The 21,135-nt window shown below is 48.9% G+C and overlaps 1 protein-coding gene across 11 annotated transcripts in view; it reads left to right on the forward strand.

The window, feature by feature from the left end:
* Positions 1 to 4,460: 4,460 nt before the first annotated feature.
* LOC148451010 (uncharacterized) overlaps positions 4,461 to 21,135 on the forward strand; it is a 130,604-nt gene continuing 113,929 nt past the window's right edge. For 7 of the 11 annotated variants that reach the window (XM_088462382.1, XM_088462385.1, XM_088462384.1 and 4 more), the window contains exons 1-2: positions 4,461 to 4,661; positions 18,857 to 19,193. In XM_088462382.1, coding sequence (XP_088318508.1) covers positions 18,861 to 19,193 — 333 coding nt within the window. In that variant the 5' untranslated portion in view covers positions 4,461 to 4,661; positions 18,857 to 18,860. The remainder of the gene's footprint in view (positions 4,662 to 18,856; positions 19,194 to 21,135) is intronic. The other 4 variants (XM_088462383.1, XM_088462391.1, XM_088462389.1 and 1 more) reach the window with 1 other exon arrangement.

The raw sequence follows: 21,135 nt of genomic DNA on the forward strand, positions 1-21,135 counted from the left end.
CACTCCAGCCCCATCCTCTCCTCCATCACCCTGCTCCTTCCCTCAAACTCCAGCCCCATCCTCTCCTCCATCACCCTGCTCCTTCCCTCACACTCCAGCCCCATCCTCTCCTCCATCACCCTGCTCCTTCCCTCACACTCCAACCCCATCCTCTCCTCCATCACCCTGCTACTTCCCTCACACTCCAACCCAATCCTCTCCTCCATCACCCTGCTACTTCCCTCACACTCCAACCCCATCCTCTCCTCCATCACCCTGCTCCTTCCCTCACACTCCAGCCCCATCCTCTCCTCCATCACCCTGCTCCTTCCCTCACACTCCAGCCCCATCCTCTCCTCCATCACTCTGCTCCTTCCCTCACACTCCAACCCCATCCTCTCCTCCATCACCCTTCTACTTCCCTCACACTCCAGCCCCATCCTCTCCTCCATCACCCTGCTCCTTCCCTCACACTCCGGCCCCTCCTCTCCTCCATCACCCTGCTCCTTCCCTCACACTCCAACCCCATCCTCTCCTCCATCACCCTGCTCCTTCCCTCACACTCCAGCTCCTCCTCTCCATCACCCTGCTCCTTCCCTCACACTCCTGCCCCTCCTCCATCACCCTGCTCCTTCCCTCTCACTCCAGCCCCATCCTCTCCTCCATCACCCTGCTCCTTCCCTCACACTCCAGCCCCATCCTCTCCTCCATCACCCTGCTCCTTCCCTCACACTCCAGCCCCATCCTCTCCTCCATCACCCTGCTCCTTCCCTCACACTCCAACCCCATCCTCTCCTCCATCACCCTTCTACTTCCCTCACACTCCAACCCCATCCTCTCCTCCATCACCCTGCTCCTTCCCTCACACTCCAGCCCCATCCTCTACTCCATCACCCTGCTCCTTCCCTCACACTCCAGCTACATCCTCTCCTCCATCACCCTGCTCCTTCCCTCACACTCCAGCCCCATCCTCTCCTCCATCACCCTGCTCCTTCCCTCACACTCCAGCCCCATCCTCTCCTCCATCACCCTGCTCCTTCCCTCACACTCCAGCCCCATCCTCTCCTCCATCACCCTGCTCCTTCCCTCACACTCCAGCCCCATCCTCTCCTCCATCACCCTGCTCCTTCCCTCAAACTCCAGCCCCATCCTCTCCTCCATCACCCTGCTCCTTCCCTCACACTCCAGCCCCATCCTCTCCTCCATCACCCTGCTCCTTCCCTCACACTCCAACCCCATCCTCTCCTCCATCACCCTGCTACTTCCCTCACACTCCAACCCAATCCTCTCCTCCATCACCCTGCTACTTCCCTCACACTCCAACCCCATCCTCTCCTCCATCACCCTGCTCCTTCCCTCACACTCCAGCCCCATCCTCTCCTCCATCACCCTGCTCCTTCCCTCACACTCCAGCTACATCCTCTCCTCCATCACCCTGCTACTTCCCTCACACTCCAACCCCATCCTCTCCTCCATCACCCTGCTCCTTCCCTCACACTCCAGCCCCATCCTCTCCTCCATCACCCTGCTCCTTCCCTCACACTCCAGCTACATCCTCTCCTCCATCACCCTGCTCCTTCCCTCACACTCCAGCCCCATCCTCTCCTCCCATCACCCTGCTCCTTCCCTCACACTCCGGACCCTCCTCTCCTCCATCACCCTGCTCCTTCCCTCACACTCCAGCCCCTCCATCACCCTGCTCCTTCCCTCAGTTCTGCAGTATTGAGCCGCCCATCCTCATGTAAATCTATGCCTGCCCCCTCTACCCTGCATGTCCTATGTGTGTTTGCAGTACACTGTGCCAGCGCTGACTGTCTGTCACTGCTGCTATGATTGGTTACAGGCACAGTTCAGAGAGCAGTGACCTGAGTGTGGACACAGTGAGTGTCCATCCTATTAGTAGTGGGGTGACCAAGGGTACATGACAACAGTGTCTGCTCTTTAATCTGGCACTGAGAGAGGCAGTACGGCCCAGCAGGAAGTGCCCAGTTCTCCCGGCGGCCTAGTCCACCCCTGTGTGTAACGTTATGTATGGATTGTGCACAGTGGAGGTAATTAGGTAGGATAGCTTATGAAGGTCATGTGGGCGGCGGTGAGTTATCAGGGAACGCCTGAAGATCTTGAGACTAGAGGAAAGTCTTGTGTGCTGGAGTGCATGCACAGAGTGGGTACAGCCCAAAAACAGCTAAGAGACCCAGATCTTGTACAGAGAGTTTGGGGCATACTTACTTACTCTCCCGAAAGTTGCTGGAGGCTCCTGTGTTTTCGGGTAGCCCCCCGTATGAGTGTCTAGGTCTCCCGCAACCCACCCACTTCCTGGGCAGGATGTGGAGATAATTGGCAGGAATCACAGCTCTGTATGGAGGGGGCGGGGCTAAATTATGAGAAATTGCATAATTTAGCCCCGCCTCCGCCTTGTGTGGCAGTTTACCGTGACAGGGCAGGGCCTAGTGACACAAGAGCCCCGCCCCCTGAAGAGGTCAGCTGTGTCTCCTCGCCGGAGAGAAGATATACAATGTTGGTAAGTATGTGATGGAGGAAGCTTTGAGATATTATGGTATAAGAGCTGTAGGTTGGTGTAGTTTGGTTAATAGCCTTTTATGTAAGTTTTAATCTGAAATAGCTGTAGTCGTTAAAAGATGGGTCACATTTCTGGTATTGCACTAATGGGTGAAAGTAACAGTACTGTAAGTATTGTCATGGTTTTAATTATCTTCAATGTGGCAAAATCACGGTAAGGGTGCCATCTCCTGGGGTAAACGGTTGCACTTGTCATGAAGCAGCCACGTAGTAGCACACCAGTCCAGGGCCTTGGTACAAGTAACCACAGCTAGTTTTATTAGCAGCACAAAAAAAAAACATTAAAAAAGTCAAATCTGTCCTGTCCGGCTGTAACTAAACAAGATGACTCTTTCTCTCAGAGTGAAGAGACCTAACATCCCTCTCACAATACAGAAGTCATTAATACAGCCATTACATTCTCAGTAGGAATGTGACAGAAGCTAAAAATCCCCCATTGGAAATCATTCCATTGTTTTTGTCTTACTACCTACTGTATATAATGCATTTACAAGATCAATATATTTATTCCAATGCACTATAGAAAGAATTTGTGCTGAATAAACAATATGAAATAAAATGAATAATGTACTCGCAAACTATCTCACTACACTAGTTCCGGGCAGGGCCATAACTAGGTGTGTGCAACTGGTGCCATCACACAGAGGCTCTGTGACCGGCGCCATCGTCATCGGCTCACAGCCCTTGCTTCTGGCTATCATGGAACGGCACCCTGCAGCCAGTATGGCTTGTGCAGTGCCATCTGAAGCATCCTGTCCTGCACTTACCAGTGCTGACGGCCCCACCTATTGCGCATCATCATGGCGTTGCACACATTTGTGCCCTTTTTACTGCCCTGGTTTTAGGTAACGAGAGTTCTTTGGGTCTGATTCAGAGCTGCACGTTAAGTGCATGAACTGCCGATGTTCACATGGTTGTGTGATTATTTGCTACTGCGCATGCGCAAAATATTCAGAAAACTCGTACGGCGCATGCAGTACCTTAAGTGTATGCACAAATGAGCTGTAGCGCGCAGTACCACTGGTCACAGAACTGGCGGGGGAAAGCCGTGGGCATTCCTGGGAGATGACTGGCACGTTGCCTGAAGAGAATGCAAATCGTGATGATTGCTCCTTTGGCCAGGCTGGAGCTGACGCAGACCCTGGCCTCTTCCCTCCTGGAAAACGGGGGCTGCACACCCCCATTCCGCCAACCAAACGCCACAGCATTTCAATGAAATGCTGCAGCTTGGGGCGGGGATCTGCGAGCATAATCACAGGACTCGTCCTGCGCAGTCGCAGACCTCTAACCATCGGAGATGTACGGTCATCGGATGAATGTGCATCTCTGAATCAGGCCCACTGGCTGCAGTGTGCGCTGTGCACATCACTGTGTTGGCCTATGCATGTGTACATGGCAGAACTAATGCCCAGCTATGGCTGCCTCGGACACCCCTGACCTGCCCTCCCTGGGCCCAGCTGTAAGTGCCTCTGGCACTCAGGACCTACCCCTGTCCCCAGCTATAACTGCCTCTGACACTCCTGACCTGCCCTCCCTGTGCCCAGCTCTAAGTACCTCTGGCACCCAGGACCTGCCCCTTTCTCCAGCTGTGACTGCCTCTTACGCCCAGGATCTGCCCCTGGGCCCAGCTGTGACTGCCTCCGACACCCAGGACCTACCCCTGGGTCCAGCTGTGACTGCTTCCGACACCCAGGACCTGCTCCCCTCCTCCCTGTAGGCTCTGTACCACCCCAGTGCACTATATCTAGCAGAGCGCGGCGCAGGGGTAGACGGGAGTTGTAGTTTCATCGCGCCGCTCCCCCTGCAGCTCCTGCTCCCCGAGAACTACAGCTCCCAATAATGCATTGCGGCGGCTCTCCCCCCTTCCCTGGCAGCCCCCCGGGCATGGAATGAGGGGAATGATCCGTGTGCTGGGAGGCTGGTGATTGGGGGCTGGCTGTGAGGTGTGTGACTGCCCCTCTGCCGGCCTTCTCCCCTCTCTCCTCCCACTTCCTGTGTCCTCCTCACACTCCCCACCATTCCCAGGCCCGGGGAGCGGAGACAAAAGGACGGACACCCCAATCCGGCCGCCCCGAGCGCTGGAGGCAGCATGTCTGAGCGAGGTATGTTTCCCCCGGGGGCCGGTAACCCGACATAAACTTCCCCCTGCCGGGAGCACCCCAACATTCATCACCTGGGCCTCTGCTCCACCCACTACACATCCTGTACCTGACAGCACCCAATATCCACTGCCTCTAGCGGACAGCACCCCGACATCCACCCCCTCCTGCCAACAGCACCCCGACATCCACCCCCTCCTGCTGACAGCACCCCGACATCCACCCCCTCCTGCCGACATCCACCCCTCCTGCCGACAGCACCCCGACATTCACCCACTCCTGCCGACAGCACCCCGACATTCACCGCCTCCTACCTTCAGCACCCCGACATCCACCCCCTCCTGCCGAAAGCACCCCGACATCCACCCCCTCCTGCCGAAAGCACCCCGACATCCACCCCCTCCTGCCGACAGCATCCCGACATCCACCCCCTCCTGCCGACAGCACCCCAACATTTACCAGCCGGGCCTCTGCTCCTCCCAATACACATTCTGTGTATTGGGAGGAGCAGAGTACCCTCCTGCTGCCATCACTCCAACATCTACCCCCTCCTGCTGCCGTCACCCCAACATCTACCCCCTCCTGCTGCCGTCACCCCAACATCTACCCCCTCCTGCTGCCGTCACCCCAACATCTACCCCCTCCTGCTGCCGTCACCCCAACATCTACCCCCTCCTGCTGCCGTCACCCCAATATCTACCCCCTCCTGCTGCCGTCACCCCAACATCTACCCCCTCCTGCTGCCGTCACCCCAACATCTACCCCCTCCTGCTGCCATCACCCCAACATCCACCCCCTCTTGCTGACAGCACCCTGACATCCACCCCCTCTTGCTGACAGCACCCCGATATTTACCACCAGGGCCTCTGCTCCTCCCACTTCACATTCTGTACCTGACAGCACCCCAACACCCACCTCCCCACTCCTGCTGACAGCACCCCAACACCCACCTCCCCACTCCTGCTGACAGCACCACAACACCCACCTCCCCACTCCTGCTGACAGCACCCCGACATCCACCCTCTCCTGTTGACAGCACCTGAACATCTGTCACCTAGGCTCTGTTCCCCCACACCATACATCCCATATGTCCAGTACATGAGACTGCTCCCCTTGTTGACAGTACCCCAGCTTAATCACCTTAACTTCCCATGCTTTGACTCCCCACCATACATCCAGGGGCAGAGGCTACTGACAGATCAAACACCTGAGACTGTGACTCTTTCTGCCAGCACCCCCATGTAACCTCTTGAGGCTGCGCGGCCTCCTGACAGCATCCATTATCTGGGGCCCCTGCACTCCCACCTTTCATCCCGTGCCTGGGTAAGGGTCCCTTTACTGTCAGCGCCATAACACCCATCATCTGCACTCCCTGCTGCCAGCACGTGTTCCTTGCCTCTGTATGCTCCCAGCTCTGATCGGTCACACGGGTAGAAATAGCATTGTCCTGGGCAGAACACCCATCGCTGCTCCGTATAGCAGCACAGAAAACGCAGTCCTTAGTTGTGGACGAATGCTTCAGTAATGGCTCCGCACTTGCTCCGTACACTCTAATACAGACAATACAACTGCTGCTGAATGGGTGGAATAGGATGGTAAGGGGATTCTTGCACATAGACCACGCTGAGTGTGGGTGTGTAGCCGGAATTGCGGGCTGTGCTGAGTTGTGCGTACGCAGACATCCGTCGCATCTCTTGCACGAGGGATAGAGTTGGTGCGCTGATTCTGTGGATATTTGAACAAGCAGAATCATAGTGTTGGTGCGGACGTGTAGGTGAATATCCGCCGTTAGTGCTGTGCATGCATTGCGCATATAATCACCGCTGACTTTCATGCATCTCTGTATCTGCCACAAGGGGCACTTTATACAGTATGTTTAAGCTGGGTACACATGTAAAGATTTTCTGTCCAACCAGCCAACTAGTTGGTTGGAATGAAAATCTGGTAACGTATGGGAGTAACTGATAATCAGCAATTTGCTCCTAAATGCCAGAAAACAGATGAAAATGGCGTCAGACAAGTTTGTTAAATGTTTGATCTAAACAATTTGTTCTAACAACAGTTTTTGTCCATTTTCCGGCATATGGGAGCAAATTGCTGATAATCAATTAATCCCATATGTTACCAGATTTTCATTCCAGCCAATCAATTAGTTGGATGGTTGGACAGAAAATCTTTACGTGTGTACGCAGCCTTAGACTAGCAGTGCCTACCTGTCGTTGCCCCCACACTATTGGGGGCTGGGTGGATACAGCCCCAGCAGCGGTCAGTAAACATCCAAATGGTAGAGGCTTATGAGGGGCACAGGTCCTGCGCGGCCGGCGCCAGGAAACAAACAGGGAGAAGAGACACAATAAGGGCGCTGAGCTTTGGGCAGCGCACCCGGAGCCAAGAAGCGCAGACCCACTGTGCCAACTTCTAGCACGCCACGTAGCAGGCACTATACGGGGCGCTCAGTGTGACGGGGCGTAGACTCCGAGCCTCGGCAGTGACTGTGCGGGATCATACGACTCGCAGGACACAAACATATCTTGGGCCGCCCTCGTCTCTCCAAAACTGGTTAGGTTAACTTGCGGTTTTGTGTGTGTCCTGTGTGAGGAGCTAGGATTGGGGTGTGTGTCCTGTGTGAGGAGCAAGGATTGGGGTGTGTGTCCTGTGTGAGGAGCTAGGATTGGTGTGTCTACTGTGTGAGGAGCTAGGATTGGGGTGTGTGTCCTGTGTGAGGAGCTAGGATTGGGGTGTGTGTCCTGTGTGAGGAGCTAGGATTGGGGTGTGTGTCCTGTGTGAGGAGCTAGGATTGGGGTGTGTGTCCTGTGTGAGGAGCTAGGATTGGGGTGTGTGTCCTGTGTGAGGAGCTAGGATTGGGGTGTGTGTGTCCGGTGTGAGGAGCTAGGATTGGGGTGTGTGTGTCCGGTGTGAGGAGCTAGGATTGGGGTGTGTGTGTCCGGTGTGAGGAGCTAGGATTGGGGTGTGTGTCCTGTGTGAGGAGCTAGGATTGGGGTGTGTGTCCTGTGTGAGGAGCTAGGATTGGGGTGTGTGTCCTGTGTGAGGAGCTAGGATTGGGGTGTGTGTCCTGTGTGAGGAGCTAGGATTGGGGTGTGTGTCCTGTGTGAGGAGCTAGGATTGGGGTGTGTGTCCTGTGTGAGGAGCTAGGATTGGGGTGTGTGTCCTGTGTGAGGAGCTAGGATTGGGGTGTGTGTCCTGTGTGAGGAGCTAGGATTGGGGGGTGTGTGTCCTGTGTGAGGAGCTAGGATTGGGGGGTGTGTGTCCTGTGTGAGGAGCTAGGATTGGGGGGTGTGTGTCCTGTGTGAGGAGCTAGGATTGGGGGGTGTGTGTCCTGTGTGAGGAGCTAGGATTGGGGTGTGTGTGTCCTGTGTGAGGAGCTAGGATTGGGGTGTGTGTGTCCTGTGTGAGGAGCTAGGATTGGGGTGTGTGTGTCAGCTAGGATTGGGGTGTGTGTCCTGTGTGAGGAGCTAGGATTGGGGTGTGTGTCCTGTGTGAGGAGCTAGGATTGGGGTGTGTGTCCTGTGTGAGGAGCTAGGATTGGGGTGTGTGTCCTGTGTGAGGAGCTAGGATTGGGGTGTGTGTCCTGTGTGAGGAGCTAGGATTGGGGGGTGTGTGTCCTGTGTGAGGAGCTAGGATTGGGGGGTGTGTGTCCTGTGTGAGGAGCTAGGATTGGGGTGTGTGTGTCCTGTGTGAGGAGCTAGGATTGGGGTGTGTGTGTCCTGTGTGAGGAGCTAGGATTGGGGTGTGTGTGTCCTGTGTGAGGAGCTAGGATTGGGGTGTGTGTGTCAGCTAGGATTGGGGTGTGTGTCCTGTGTGAGGAGCTAGGATTGGGGTGTGTGTCCTGTGTGAGGAGCTAGGATTGGGGTGTGTGTCCTGTGTGAGGAGCTAGGATTGGGGTGTGTGTCCTGTGTGAGGAGCTAGGATTGGGGTGTGTGTCCTGTGTGAGGAGCTAGGATTGGGGTGTGTGTCCTGTGTGAGGAGCTAGGATTGGGGTGTGTGTCCTGTGTTACTCGGAGGATCTCAAGAAATATTTCAGTGAAAATCCGATCAGAATCTTTCCAATAGTTCTTGAGTTTATATGGAACAATTTTGATGGTGTGTTATTCTGTGGTGTCATATTAGTGCTGTGTGTTATACTGTGGCGTCATATTAGTGCTGTGCGTTATTCTGTGACGTCATATTAGTGCTGTGTGTTATACTGTGGCGTCATATTAGTGCTGTGTGTTATTCTGTGGCGTCATATTAGTGCTGTGTGTTATTCTGTGGCGTCATATTAGTGCTGTGTGTTATACTGTGGCGTCATATTAGTGCTGTGTGTTATTCTGTGGCGTCATATTAGTGCTGTGTGTTATACTGTGGCGTCATATTAGTGCTGTGCCTTATTCTGTGGCGTCATATTAGTGCTGTGTGTTATTCTGTGACGTCATATTAGTGCTGTGTGTTATTCTGTGGCGTCATATTAGTGCTGTGTGTTATTCTGTGGCGTCATATTAGTGCTGTGTGTTATTCTGTGGCGTCATATTAGTGCTGTGTGTTATTCTGTGGCGTCATATTAGTGCTGTGCGTTATTCTGTGACATCATATTAGTGCTGTGTGTTATACTGTGACGTCATATTAGTGCTGTGCCTTATTCTGTGGCGTCATATTAGTGCTGTGTGTTATTCTGTGGCGTCATATTAGTGCTGTGCGTTATTCTGTGACTTCATATTAGTGCTGTGTGTTATACTGTGACGTCATATTAGTGCTGTGCCTTATTCTGTGGCGTCATATTAGTGCTGTGCCTTATTCTGTGGCGTCATATTAGTGCTGTGTGTTATTCTGTGGCGTCATATTAGTGCTGTGTGTTATTCTGTGGCGTCATATTAGTGCTGTGTGTTATTCTGTGACGTCATATTAGTGCTGTGTGTTATTCTGTAAGATCTCACGAGCAGGGCCCTCTTCCCTCACTTGGGCACCTAACACTTGGTTGCTGGCTCCCTTCTGTGTATGTGAGTGTTCTGATCACTAGTGCAGCAATGTATATAGTGTTCCCTCTAGCTCCGGCGGCAGGCAGGGCGCCGGAGTTAGAGAGGGCAATCTTGTGCGCGCGCCGAAGGTTATGAAAAGGGGGCGTGTCTATAAGACGCGTCCCCTTTTCGGCATACGTGGGGGCGTGTCCGGCGCTTCCGGACATGCCGCGCAGCCCCCAAGCGCTGCAGAAAGGGAGAATAGATGCCGGGCGCATGCGCCCGGCGTCTATTCTCCGGCGGTGACCGGGTCACCGCATGTTTGTCCACCCGCGGGACACTGCGTCCCGCGGGTGAGAACGGCTCCCGCAGGCTGTTAGGGCAGGGCGCTTTTTGCCCTCCTCCTGGAGGGCAGGGCGCCGCGCCCCGTTAAAACAGCCTAGCGGGAACGCTTTGTATATACCGTGTCCTTGTCCTGTACTGTACTGTAAGTCACTGGTTTCTTGTACACTTATTTGTGTATATACCGTGTCCATGTCCTGCACTGTACTGTAAGTCACTGGTATCTTGTACACTTATTTGTGTATATACCGTGTCCTTGTCCTGTACTGTACTGTAAGTCACTGGTATCTTGTACACTTATTTGTGTATATACCGTGTCCTTGTCCTGCACTGTACTGTAAGTCACTGGTATCTTGTACACTTATTTGTGTATATACCGTGTCCTTGTCCTGTACTGTACTGTACTGTAAGTCACTGGTATCTTGTAAACTTATTTGTGTATATACCGTGTCCTTGTCCTGTACTGTACTGTAAGTCACTGGTATCTTGTACACTTATTTGTGTATATACCGTGTCCTTGTCCTGTACTGTACTGTAAGTCACTGGTTTCTTGTACACTTATTGGTGTATATACCGTGTCCTTGTCCTGTACTGTACTGTAAGTCACTGGTTTCTTGTACACTTATTGGTGTATATACCGTGTCCTTGTCCTGTACTGTACTGTAAGTCACTGGTATCTTGTACACTTATTTGTGTATATACCGTGTCCTTGTCCTGTACTGTACTGTAAGTCACTGGTTTCTTGTACGCTTATTTGTGTATATACCGTGTCCTTGTCCTGTACTGTACTGTAAGTCACTGGTATCTTGTACACTTATTTGTGTATATACCGTGTCCTTGTACTGTACTGTACTGTAAGTCACTGGTATCTTGTACACTTATTTGTGTATATACCGTGTCCTTGTCCTGTACTGTACTGTAAGTCACTGGTATCTTGTACACTTATTTGTGTATATACTGTGTCCTTGTCCTGTACTGTAAGTCACTGGTTTCTTGTACACTTATTTGTGTATATACTGTGTCCTTGTCCTGTACTGTAAGTCACTGGTTTCTTGTACACTTATTTGTGTATATACTGTGTCCTTGTCCTGTACTGTACTGTACTGTAAGTCACTGGTATCTTGTACACTTATTTGTGTATATACCGTGTCCTTGTCCTGTACTGTACTGTAAGTCACTGGTATCTTGTACACTTATTTGTGTATATACCGTGTCCTTGTCCTGTACTGTACTGTAAGTCACTGGTATCTTGTACACTTATTTGTGTATATACCGTGTCCTTGTCCTGTACTGTACTGTAAGTCACTGGTTTCTTGTACACTTATTTGTGTATATACCGTGTCCTTGTCCTGTACTGTACGTCACTGGTATCTTGTACAGTTATTTGTGTATATACCGTGTCCTTGTCCTGTACTGTACTGTAAGTCACTGGTTTCTTGTACACTTATTTGTGTATATACCGTGTCCTTGTCCTGTACTGTACGTTACTGGTTTCTTGTACACTTATTTGTGTATATACCGTGTCCTTGTCCTGTACTGTACTGTAAGTCACTGGTATCTTGTACACTTATTTGTGTATATACCGTGTCCTTTTCCGTTACTGTACTGTAAGTCACTGGTTTCTTGTACACTTATTTGTGTATATACCGTGTCCTTGTCCTGTACTGTACTGTAAGTCACTGGTTTCTTGTACACTTATTTGTGTATATACCGTGTCCTTGTCCTGTACTGTACTGTAAGTCACTGGTTTCTTGTACACTTATTTGTGTATATACCGTGTCCTGTACTGTACTGTACTGTAAGTCACTGGTATCTTGTACACTTATTTGTGTATATACCGTGTCCTTGTCCTGTACTGTACTGTAAGTCAATGGTATCTTGTACACTTATTTGTGTATATACCGTGTCCTTGTCCTGTACTGTAAGTCACTGGTATCTTGTACACTTATTTGTGTATATACCGTGTCCTTGTCCTGTACTGTACTGTAAGTCACTGGTATCTTGTACACTTATTTGTGTATATACCGTGTCCTTGTCCTGTACTGTACTGTAAGTCACTGGTATCTTGTACACTTATTTGTGTATATACCGTGTCCTTGTCCTGTACTGTAAGTCACTGGTTTCTTGTACACTTATTTGTGTATATACCGTGTCCTTGGCCCTCATTCAGAGCCGTTCGCTATTTGCGGTCGTTCGTTCAAAAACAAGGGGTGGCTATTCAAATGATCCGTTCGCAAATTGCAGTCTGTTCACACCTCTAAGTCTGAACGAGCGAGCAAAACATACGCTCGTTTATTTGTTAAAAACGCCCCCTGGCCGCTCGCACCATACGTCATGTCCGCTATTTATTAGATTAATCGAGTACATCGACCAGCGTATGAACTGCTCGCTATTCTTGTGGTTGGTGTTTGCTACCACAAATTTGCGAGCAGTTCTGGCTATAAAATAACCCAGTGACGTGGTCAATGACGCTGCTGTATTAAATATACACACCCATAAAACGCCCGTTTTGACCTTTAAGCACGCCTGCGTTCGGATCTCCACTCCCCATTTTCAAGCACCTTCCCCTGTTGCCACCCACATACGCCTCATTCTGTCACTCAAAATAGCAGGCACTCGCTATATAGCGTACAAACGATTTTTGGCCGCACTGACTGGTTCGCGCATGCGTACTAAAAACCGTACGCATGCGCAGATGTGCAAACATCGCTCGGAACGAGCGTACTGCCGCTAACGAGCGGCTCTGAATGAGGGCCCTTGTCCTTTCCTGTACTGTAAGTCACTGGTTTCTTGTACACTTATTGGTGTATATACCGTGTCCTTGTACTGTACTGTACTGTAAGTCACTGGTATCTTGTACACTTATTTGTGTATATACCGTGTCCTTGTCCTGTACTGTAAGTCACTGGTATCTTGTACACTTATTTGTGTATATACCGTGTCCTTGTCCTGTACTGTACTGTAAGTCACTGGTATCTTGTACACTTATTTGTGTATATACCGTGTCCTTGTCCTGTACTGTACTGTAAGTCACTGGTATCTTGTACACTTATTTGTGTATATACCGTGTCCTTGTCCTGTACTGTACTGTAAGTCACTGGTATCTTGTACACTTATTTGTGTATATACCGTGTCCTTGTTCTGTACTGTACTGTAAGTCACTGGTATCTTGTACACTTATTTGTGTATATACCGTGTCCTTGTCCTGCACTGTACTGTAAGTCACTGGTATCTTGTACACTTATTTGTGTATATACCGTGTCCTTGTCCTGTACTGTAAGTCACTGGTATCTTGTACACTTATTTGTGTATATACCGTGTCCTTGTCCTGTACTGTACTGTAAGTCACTGGTATCTTGTACACTTATTTGTGTATATACCGTGTCCTTGTCCTGTACTGTACTGTAAGTCACTGGTATCTTGTACACTTATTTGTGTATATACCGTGTCCTTGTCCTGTACTGTACTGTAAGTCACTGGTATCTTGTACACTTATTTGTGTATATACCGTGTCCTTGTTCTGTACTGTACTGTAAGTCACTGGTATCTTGTACACTTATTTGTGTATATACCGTGTCCTTGTCCTGCACTGTACTGTAAGTCACTGGTTTCTTGTACACTTATTGGTGTATATACCGTGTCCTTGTACTGTACTGTACTGTAAGTCACTGGTATCTTGTACACTTATTGGTGTATATACCGTGTCCTTGTACTGTACTGTACTGTAAGTCACTGGTATCTTGTACAGTTATTTGTGTATATACCATGTCCTTGTACTGTACTGTAAGTCACTGGTATCTTGTACACTTATTTGTGTATATACCGTGTCCTTGTACTGTACTGTACTGTAAGTCACTGGTTTCTTGTACACTTATTTGTGTATATACCGTGTCCTTGTCCTGTACTGTACTGTTAGTCACTGGTTTCTTGTACACTTATTTGTGTATATACCGTGTCCTTGTCCTGTACTGTACTGTAAGTCACTGGTATCTTGTACACTTATTTGTGTATATACCGTGTCCTTGTCCTGTACTGTACTGTAAGTCACTGGTATCTTGTACACTTTTGTGTATATACCGTGTCCTTGTCCTGTACTGTACTGTAAGTCACTGGTTTCTTGTACACTTATTTGTGTATATACCGTGTCCTTGTACTGTACTGTACTGTAAGTCACTGGTATCTTGTACACTTATTTGTGTATATACCGTGTCCTGTACTGTACTGTAAGTCACTGGTATCTTGTACACTTATTTGTGTATATACCGTGTCCTGTACTGTACTGTAAGTCACTGGTTTCTTGTACACTTATTTGTGTATATACCGTGTCCTTGTCCTGTACTGTACTGTAAGTCACTAGTATCTTGTACACTTATTTGTGTATATACCGTGTCCTTGTCCTGTACTGTACTGTAAGTCACTAGTATCTTGTACACTTATTTGTGTATATACCGTGTCCTTGTCCTGTAATGTACTGTAAGTCACTAGTATCTTGTACACTTATTTGTGTATATACCGTGTCCTTGTCCTGTACTATACTGTAAGTCACTGGTTTCTTGTACACTTATTTGTGTATATACCGTGTCCTTGTCCTGTACTGTACTGTAAGGCACTGGTATCTTGTACACTTATTTGTGTATATACCGTGTCCTTGTCCTGTACTGTACTGTAAGTCACTGGTTTCTTGTACACTTATTTGTGTATATACCGTGTCCTTGTCCTGTACTGTACTGTAAGTCACTGGTATCTTGTACACTTATTTGTGTATATACTGTGTCCTTGTCCTGTACTGTACTGTAAGTCACTGGTATCTTGTACACTTATTTGTGTATATACCGTGTCCTTGTCCTGTACTGTACTGTAAGTCACTGGTATCTTGTACACTTATTTGTGTATATACCGTGTCCTTGTCCTGTACTGTACTGTAAGTCACTGGTATCTTGTACACTTATTTGTGTATATACCGTGTCCTTGTCCTGTACTGTACTGTACGTCACTGGTATCTTGTACACTTATTTGTGTATATACCGTGTCCTTGTCCTGTACTGTACTGTAAGTCACTGGTTTCTTGTACACTTATTTGTGTATATACCGTGTCCTTGTACTGTACTGTACTGTAAGTCACTGGTATCTTGTACACTTATTTGTGTATATACCGTGTCCTTGTACTGTACTGTACTGTAAGTCACTGGTATCTTGTACACTTATTTGTGTATATACTGTGTCCTTGTACTGTACTGTACTGTAAGTCACTGGTATCTTGTACACTTATTTGTGTATATACCGTGTCCTTGTCCTGTACTGTAAGTCACTGGTATCTTGTACACTTATTTGTGTATATACCGTGTCCTTGTACTGTACTGTACTGTAAGTCACTGGTATCTTGTACACTTATTGGTGTATATACCGTGTCCTTGTCCTGTACTGTACTGTAAGTCACTGGTATCTTGTACACTTATTTGTGTATATACCGTGTCCTTGTACTGTACTGTACTGTAAGTCACTGGTATCTTGTACACTTATTGGTGTATATACCGTGTCCTTGTCCTGTACTGTACTGTAAGTCACTGGTATCTTGTACACTTATTTGTGTATATACCGTGTCCTTGTACTGTACTGTACTGTAAGTCACTGGTATCTTGTACACTTATTTGTGTATATACCGTGTCCTTGTCCTGTACTGTAAGTCACTGGTATCTTGTACACTTATTTGTGTATATACCGTGTCCTTGTACTGTACTGTACTGTAAGTCACTGGTATCTTGTACACTTATTGGTGTATATACCGTGTCCTTGTCCTGTACTGTACTGTAAGTCACTGGTATCTTGTACACTTATTTGTGTATATACCGTGTCCTTGTCCTGTACTGTACTGTAAGGCACTGGTATCTTGTACACTTATTTGTGTATATACCGTGTCCTTGTCCTGTACTGTACTGTAAGTCACTGGTATCTTGTACACTTATTGGTGTATATACCGTGTCCTTGTACTGTACTGTACTGTAAGTCACTGGTATCTTGTACACTTATTTGTGTATATACCGTGTCCTTGTACTGTACTGTACTGTAAGTCACTGGTATCTTGTACACTTATTTGTGTATATACCGTGTCCTTGTACTGTACTGTACTGTAAGTCACTGGTATCTTGTACACTTATTTGTGTATATACCGTGTCCTTGTCCTGTACTGTACTGTAAGTCACTGGTATCTTGTACACTTATTGGTGTATATACCGTGTCCTTGTACTGTACTGTACTGTAAGTCACTGGTATCTTGTACACTTATTGGTGTATATACCGTGTCCTTGTACTGTACTGTACTGTAAGTCACTGGTATCTTGTACACTTATTTGTGTATATACCGTGTCCTTGTCCTGTACTGTAAGTCACTGGTATCTTGTACACTTATTTGTGTATATACCGTGTCCTTGTCCTGTACTGTACTGTAAGTCACTGGTATCTTGTACACTTATTTGTGTATATACCGTGTCCTTGTCCTGTACTGTACTGTAAGTCACTGGTATCTTGTACACTTATTTGTGTATATACCGTGTCCTTGTCCTGTACTGTACTGTAAGTCACTGGTATCTTGTACACTTATTTGTGTATATACTGTGTAAGGCGCTGCGGTACACTTGTGGCGCCATATAAATAAAGGATAATAATTCTTGTTGTTTGAGGATCCGACAGCTGATCCCCTCTTGAGATTGTCCATGTGTTGCAGAATGTGGGCCACAGAGCATGCAATCAGCCTGTACTGACTGTCGCTGCCCACCCCCATTGTACTGCAGCCAGTGTTGCTCTCTCACAAATGGGGGCATTTATCATTGCTGACAAGTGTCCTACTTTGCAATGCATGAGCGCTATGCGCAGATTGACTCCTCTGATATCACCCTGCAGCCGGAGGCTCATTAGCTGCACTATAGGGGGGGGGGGCGGCGGCGGCGGCAGGTGCCCGGGATGTAGCATTCTGTGGGTCTCATTAATCAATGAGTGATACACCTCGCTGTGTACGGTAATGGTGCTCCAGCCAGTCAGCTCCCAGCTGTCATCTGTTTGAAAAATGACAGAGGGAGCTGATTGGCTGGAGCACCATTTATCATACGCAGCGAGGTGTATCACTCATTGTGAATGCTAAAACTCATTGATAAGTGTGTATATGTGTGTGTGTGTATGTGTGTGTATGTATATGTGTGTATGTGTGTGTGTGTATGTATATGTGTGTGTGTGTGTGTGTTACACTGTAATCCCACCATGCTGTTCTGTAATGCTGCGCCCACTTTTACCTGGCATGGTTGCCTGGATTTGCAGGGTACTATGGTGAGGTGTGCGGGATAAGGCACAGGAGTATTTGTCAATGTGCATATGATATTGGGGTGGATTTACTAAAGACTCGGTCTATTAAAGCCGCCGACCCTTTGATTTAGCATTTATTCCTATTGCTGTGTTAATACGATGGGTGAGAGCCATAGTACAGCTTCTCATTGTGTGTTGTGGGATGAGATTATGCTTCCAGAGCCAGCGTGCGACCCAGGAGCCTCCTGTACTGGGGGCAAAGTCTCAGCCGAGGGAAACGTGCGCTTGTGTCTCTCGCTTGCTGCTCTCTACGCTATTTATTAGATGAGCAGAATTGCTTAGTGCTGGATTCTGTCTAGCGTGAGTGTTGTCCCTGTAATAGGACGTGTGCTGCCCTATATTTGGGTACCACGTTAGTGTCTGACACCCGGGGGGAGGGGCGATGACAACCTGAGGCTTCTCTCGCTGTGCAGAGGCTTTGAGTTGGAGCATGTTGCAGTTCATGGGTCGCTGAGCCAGACCGTGTATTTCCCATGTGCGATACCGGTTTGTATGGTCGGCTCAGCGCGTTCAGCTGCGCTTGTCGTCATTACAGCGTTATCTGTAGTTCTGGGGAAGAGCGTTCTGAGACTCCGGCCTGTCTTATTCCGCATTTCAGGAGCTGTAATTGGGATGATCGGAGGCAGGGGGAGTTCCCGGTGCCGCCATGATGTAGGAGCGCTACAGATGTTACTGCGTTCTGCGCCCCAGCGCACGGGTTCGGGGGTTTATATCTGCAGCTGAAGCCTGCACATGGGCAGAGGAGCTCTGCTGCGCTCCCGGCAGTTTGTCCTTCCCGGCGTCCGCGGCAGGAGTGGCGTCAGCAGCCATTGGATCAGCCATCGGGAAAAAGAAGCGTGCGACAGTGGTTCCATCTCAGTCCCGGCATCGTGTTTACGCATCCACTTGCCCGAATAGCCCTCCATTCCGTCTCCTCGCCCATTACACGCTTATTCTAAGTGCGCACTTCCCATCCCGGCTCTGTGACGCTCTGACTTCCATGCTGCTCTGACTAGCCCCTCACAGCCACTGACATGCGTTACTACGCCTCAAGCCTCTTTGTATATACAGTACTCACTGATAGCAATGCCGGTACTCCCAATGCTCTGCCCATTATTACCGCCAGGTAACCCTGTGACCTTCTCACTGTCCACTTTTTTGCTGCTTAAACTTCGACATTTTTACTTTCAGACCTACATTACATAGTGCCAAGAGACTAATAAACACACGCACAGGCGCACAGACGCACAGGCGCACAGACGCACAGGCGCACAGACGCACAGGCACACAGGCGCACAGGCACACACACAGAGACACACACACAGAGACACACACACAGAGACACACACACACAGAGACACACACATCAATACTCATAGACCACAGTGAACATAATGGGAACTGTTATTGGATGTAAATATCTAGATCTCCTTCCATCTGCACATGCGGCACAGTGGTGTATCTGTTTCCAGTGTAATGAGTTAGTCTTGTATGTGTGTGTGTGTGTGTGTATATATATATATATATGTGTGTATATAACCCCGTTCTCCTGTCACCTCTCCGTGTCCGTAGGTTCATGATGCCTCGGTGCTCTGCTCATGGCTGCAGGAACAGCTCAGAGGGGGCGGACGGCTCAGTCACTTTCCACCCTTTTCCAGCACAGCCGGAGGCTGCAGAACACTGGGCTGGTCTGTGCGGAGCCTCTGGACAGGAGCGTACTCAGCTCAGGCGGGATATAGAGCAGGGCAGCTCGGGGAAGTACTTCATCTGCTCATTGCACTTTGAGGATGGCGCCTTGGAGAGGAACCCAGCGGGCGAGTGCACCCTGCGGCAGGGAGCAGAGCCCACTCTCTTTCCGAGCAGCCCCCCGGAGCGGCCACCGGACAAGGCCCTGGAGCACACAGCTCAGGTGAGGGAGGACGGCAATATTCAGACTTTGCTCACTGCACTCTGCTATATTTCTGTAGACGTCTGTCCCACATGCTCAGTCACTGGTTTAGATTAATAGATTAGGTTAGAAAGTTTATATCAGAAATATTGTGGCTGAAAGTAAATTGTAAGGGTCTTATAAAGTGATCCTCGCTGGGCTTCCCCCTGTGTCTGCCGCTGCCTGTTCCCATCAGTGGAGACTGACCTTGTTCTGTTTATGTGCTTATAATATGATGGGACGGGGGTATTCCCTTACCCCCCTCTATTGTAACCTGCAAGTGACTCCGCTCTCAGGTCTCATGTCTAAAACACATTGACACGTAAATGGTGGATCGTAGTACATTCATTTACAGGACGGCCCCGAGGTGCAAATCCTCCAATCTATAGCGAACATTTGTTACTTAGGAGACCGCAAACCTGTTACTCCAGTTTGAGCTTCTAACCCTACTGCAGTAAAAACGGGTCTTACACATAATTGTTCGGTAAACTGTGGCGAGCTGCGGGAGGAAGCGCTGGTAGTGAATATTATTTAATGTCCTAATTAAATGTGTTTTGTTTTTTTTTTAGAACTGATGCAACCCCCAGCTCGGTCATTCGCCACTGTCGCCGTTACGGCGTTTCATATCACGCCATGTTATTACCCATTTTTATATTGATTTATTTTTAAATCTGACGCAGTCAGGGGTTAGTTATTAGTGCCCGGTCTCCGAATCAGGACCCCTCCCACGTTCATATCCCTCTGGATGAAATCCTTGTTAGGGGCAGGGTAAACCCCTCCTGGTTAGTGAAGTTGCCCCTGTAACGTGGTGATAGTTTCCTGGCCAGACACTTTCATTCCTTTCACCTAATCCAGCCCTAGAACAAAGTGTCCCGGATAATGCTAATCCCACCATGGCTGGTGTCTCATCCATTTATCCTATTACTGCAAAGATTTAATGTACGCTGCGTAATGTGTGGCTGTAAAGATGGACTACAAGTTCCAGCATTTCTTCCCAGACAAATCCACAGGGAATGCAGGGATAAAGTCTGTGCGTAGTGCCGATGTATGTACAGTTATCGCTGCAGTACTAGGAGATAATACTCCGGCAATGACGGGAATTACAGAACTCTGAATTACTTCTAAAGTATTTGTATGGCAACGGCAAAATGGCCTCCGTATACCGCAATAAGACCGCGCCGCCTGCCTACCGCTGCGGATTCACTCACTTCAGTCTCATGTGAAATAAAGTAAATTAAGTTGCGTGGCTGGGTCGTGCGTCACTGAAATGATGCTGAAAATGGCGATTGGCGGAAACCAGCGCATGCATCAGCCATTAGGGTGTGATTTCTGCAGTTATTGCAATTTTTAAAGTGTTTTATGATTTAAAGTGCTCTTGAGATACCTCTTGGTACAGGGGTGATAAATAACGGCTCATTTAAACATGATATGAAGAGACCTGGACGCAGCGTTAATACTGACGCAACATTTCATGGCCGCACTGAATTGGGAGCGGGAGAATCGTACCCCTTGAGGCAGTCTTATTACTACTGCGCCATTGCAGGATGACGGCAGCGACGGTGACAGAAAATTACACCGATGGCTCTTACAGTAAAAATTCTGGGCCTGATTCAGACCCGGACGCTATTTGCAGACGGTCGTTCCAAAAAAAGGGGCCGGCTATTTAAATTGAGCGCTCGCTCTTTGCGGTTTGTTGACGCCTCTATGTCTGAGCGAGCGAACGAAAAATGCGATCGCTATTTTGGAAAGATACCCCTTTGCCGTTCGCATCACACGTCATCTCCGCTATTTATTAGATTAATCGGGAACATCGAAAGGCATCTGAACTGCTCGCAGTGCTTGTGGTAGGATTTACTTCCCGCTATCACTGCGAGCAGTTCAGGCTAAAAGACAACCCAGTGACGTGGTCGATGACGCTGCTTTA

Source organism: Taudactylus pleione, unplaced genomic scaffold, assembly GCF_031769625.1.
Source record: "Taudactylus pleione unplaced genomic scaffold, aTauple2 ptg001222l, whole genome shotgun sequence".
Lineage (NCBI taxonomy): Eukaryota > Metazoa > Chordata > Amphibia > Anura > Myobatrachidae > Taudactylus > Taudactylus pleione.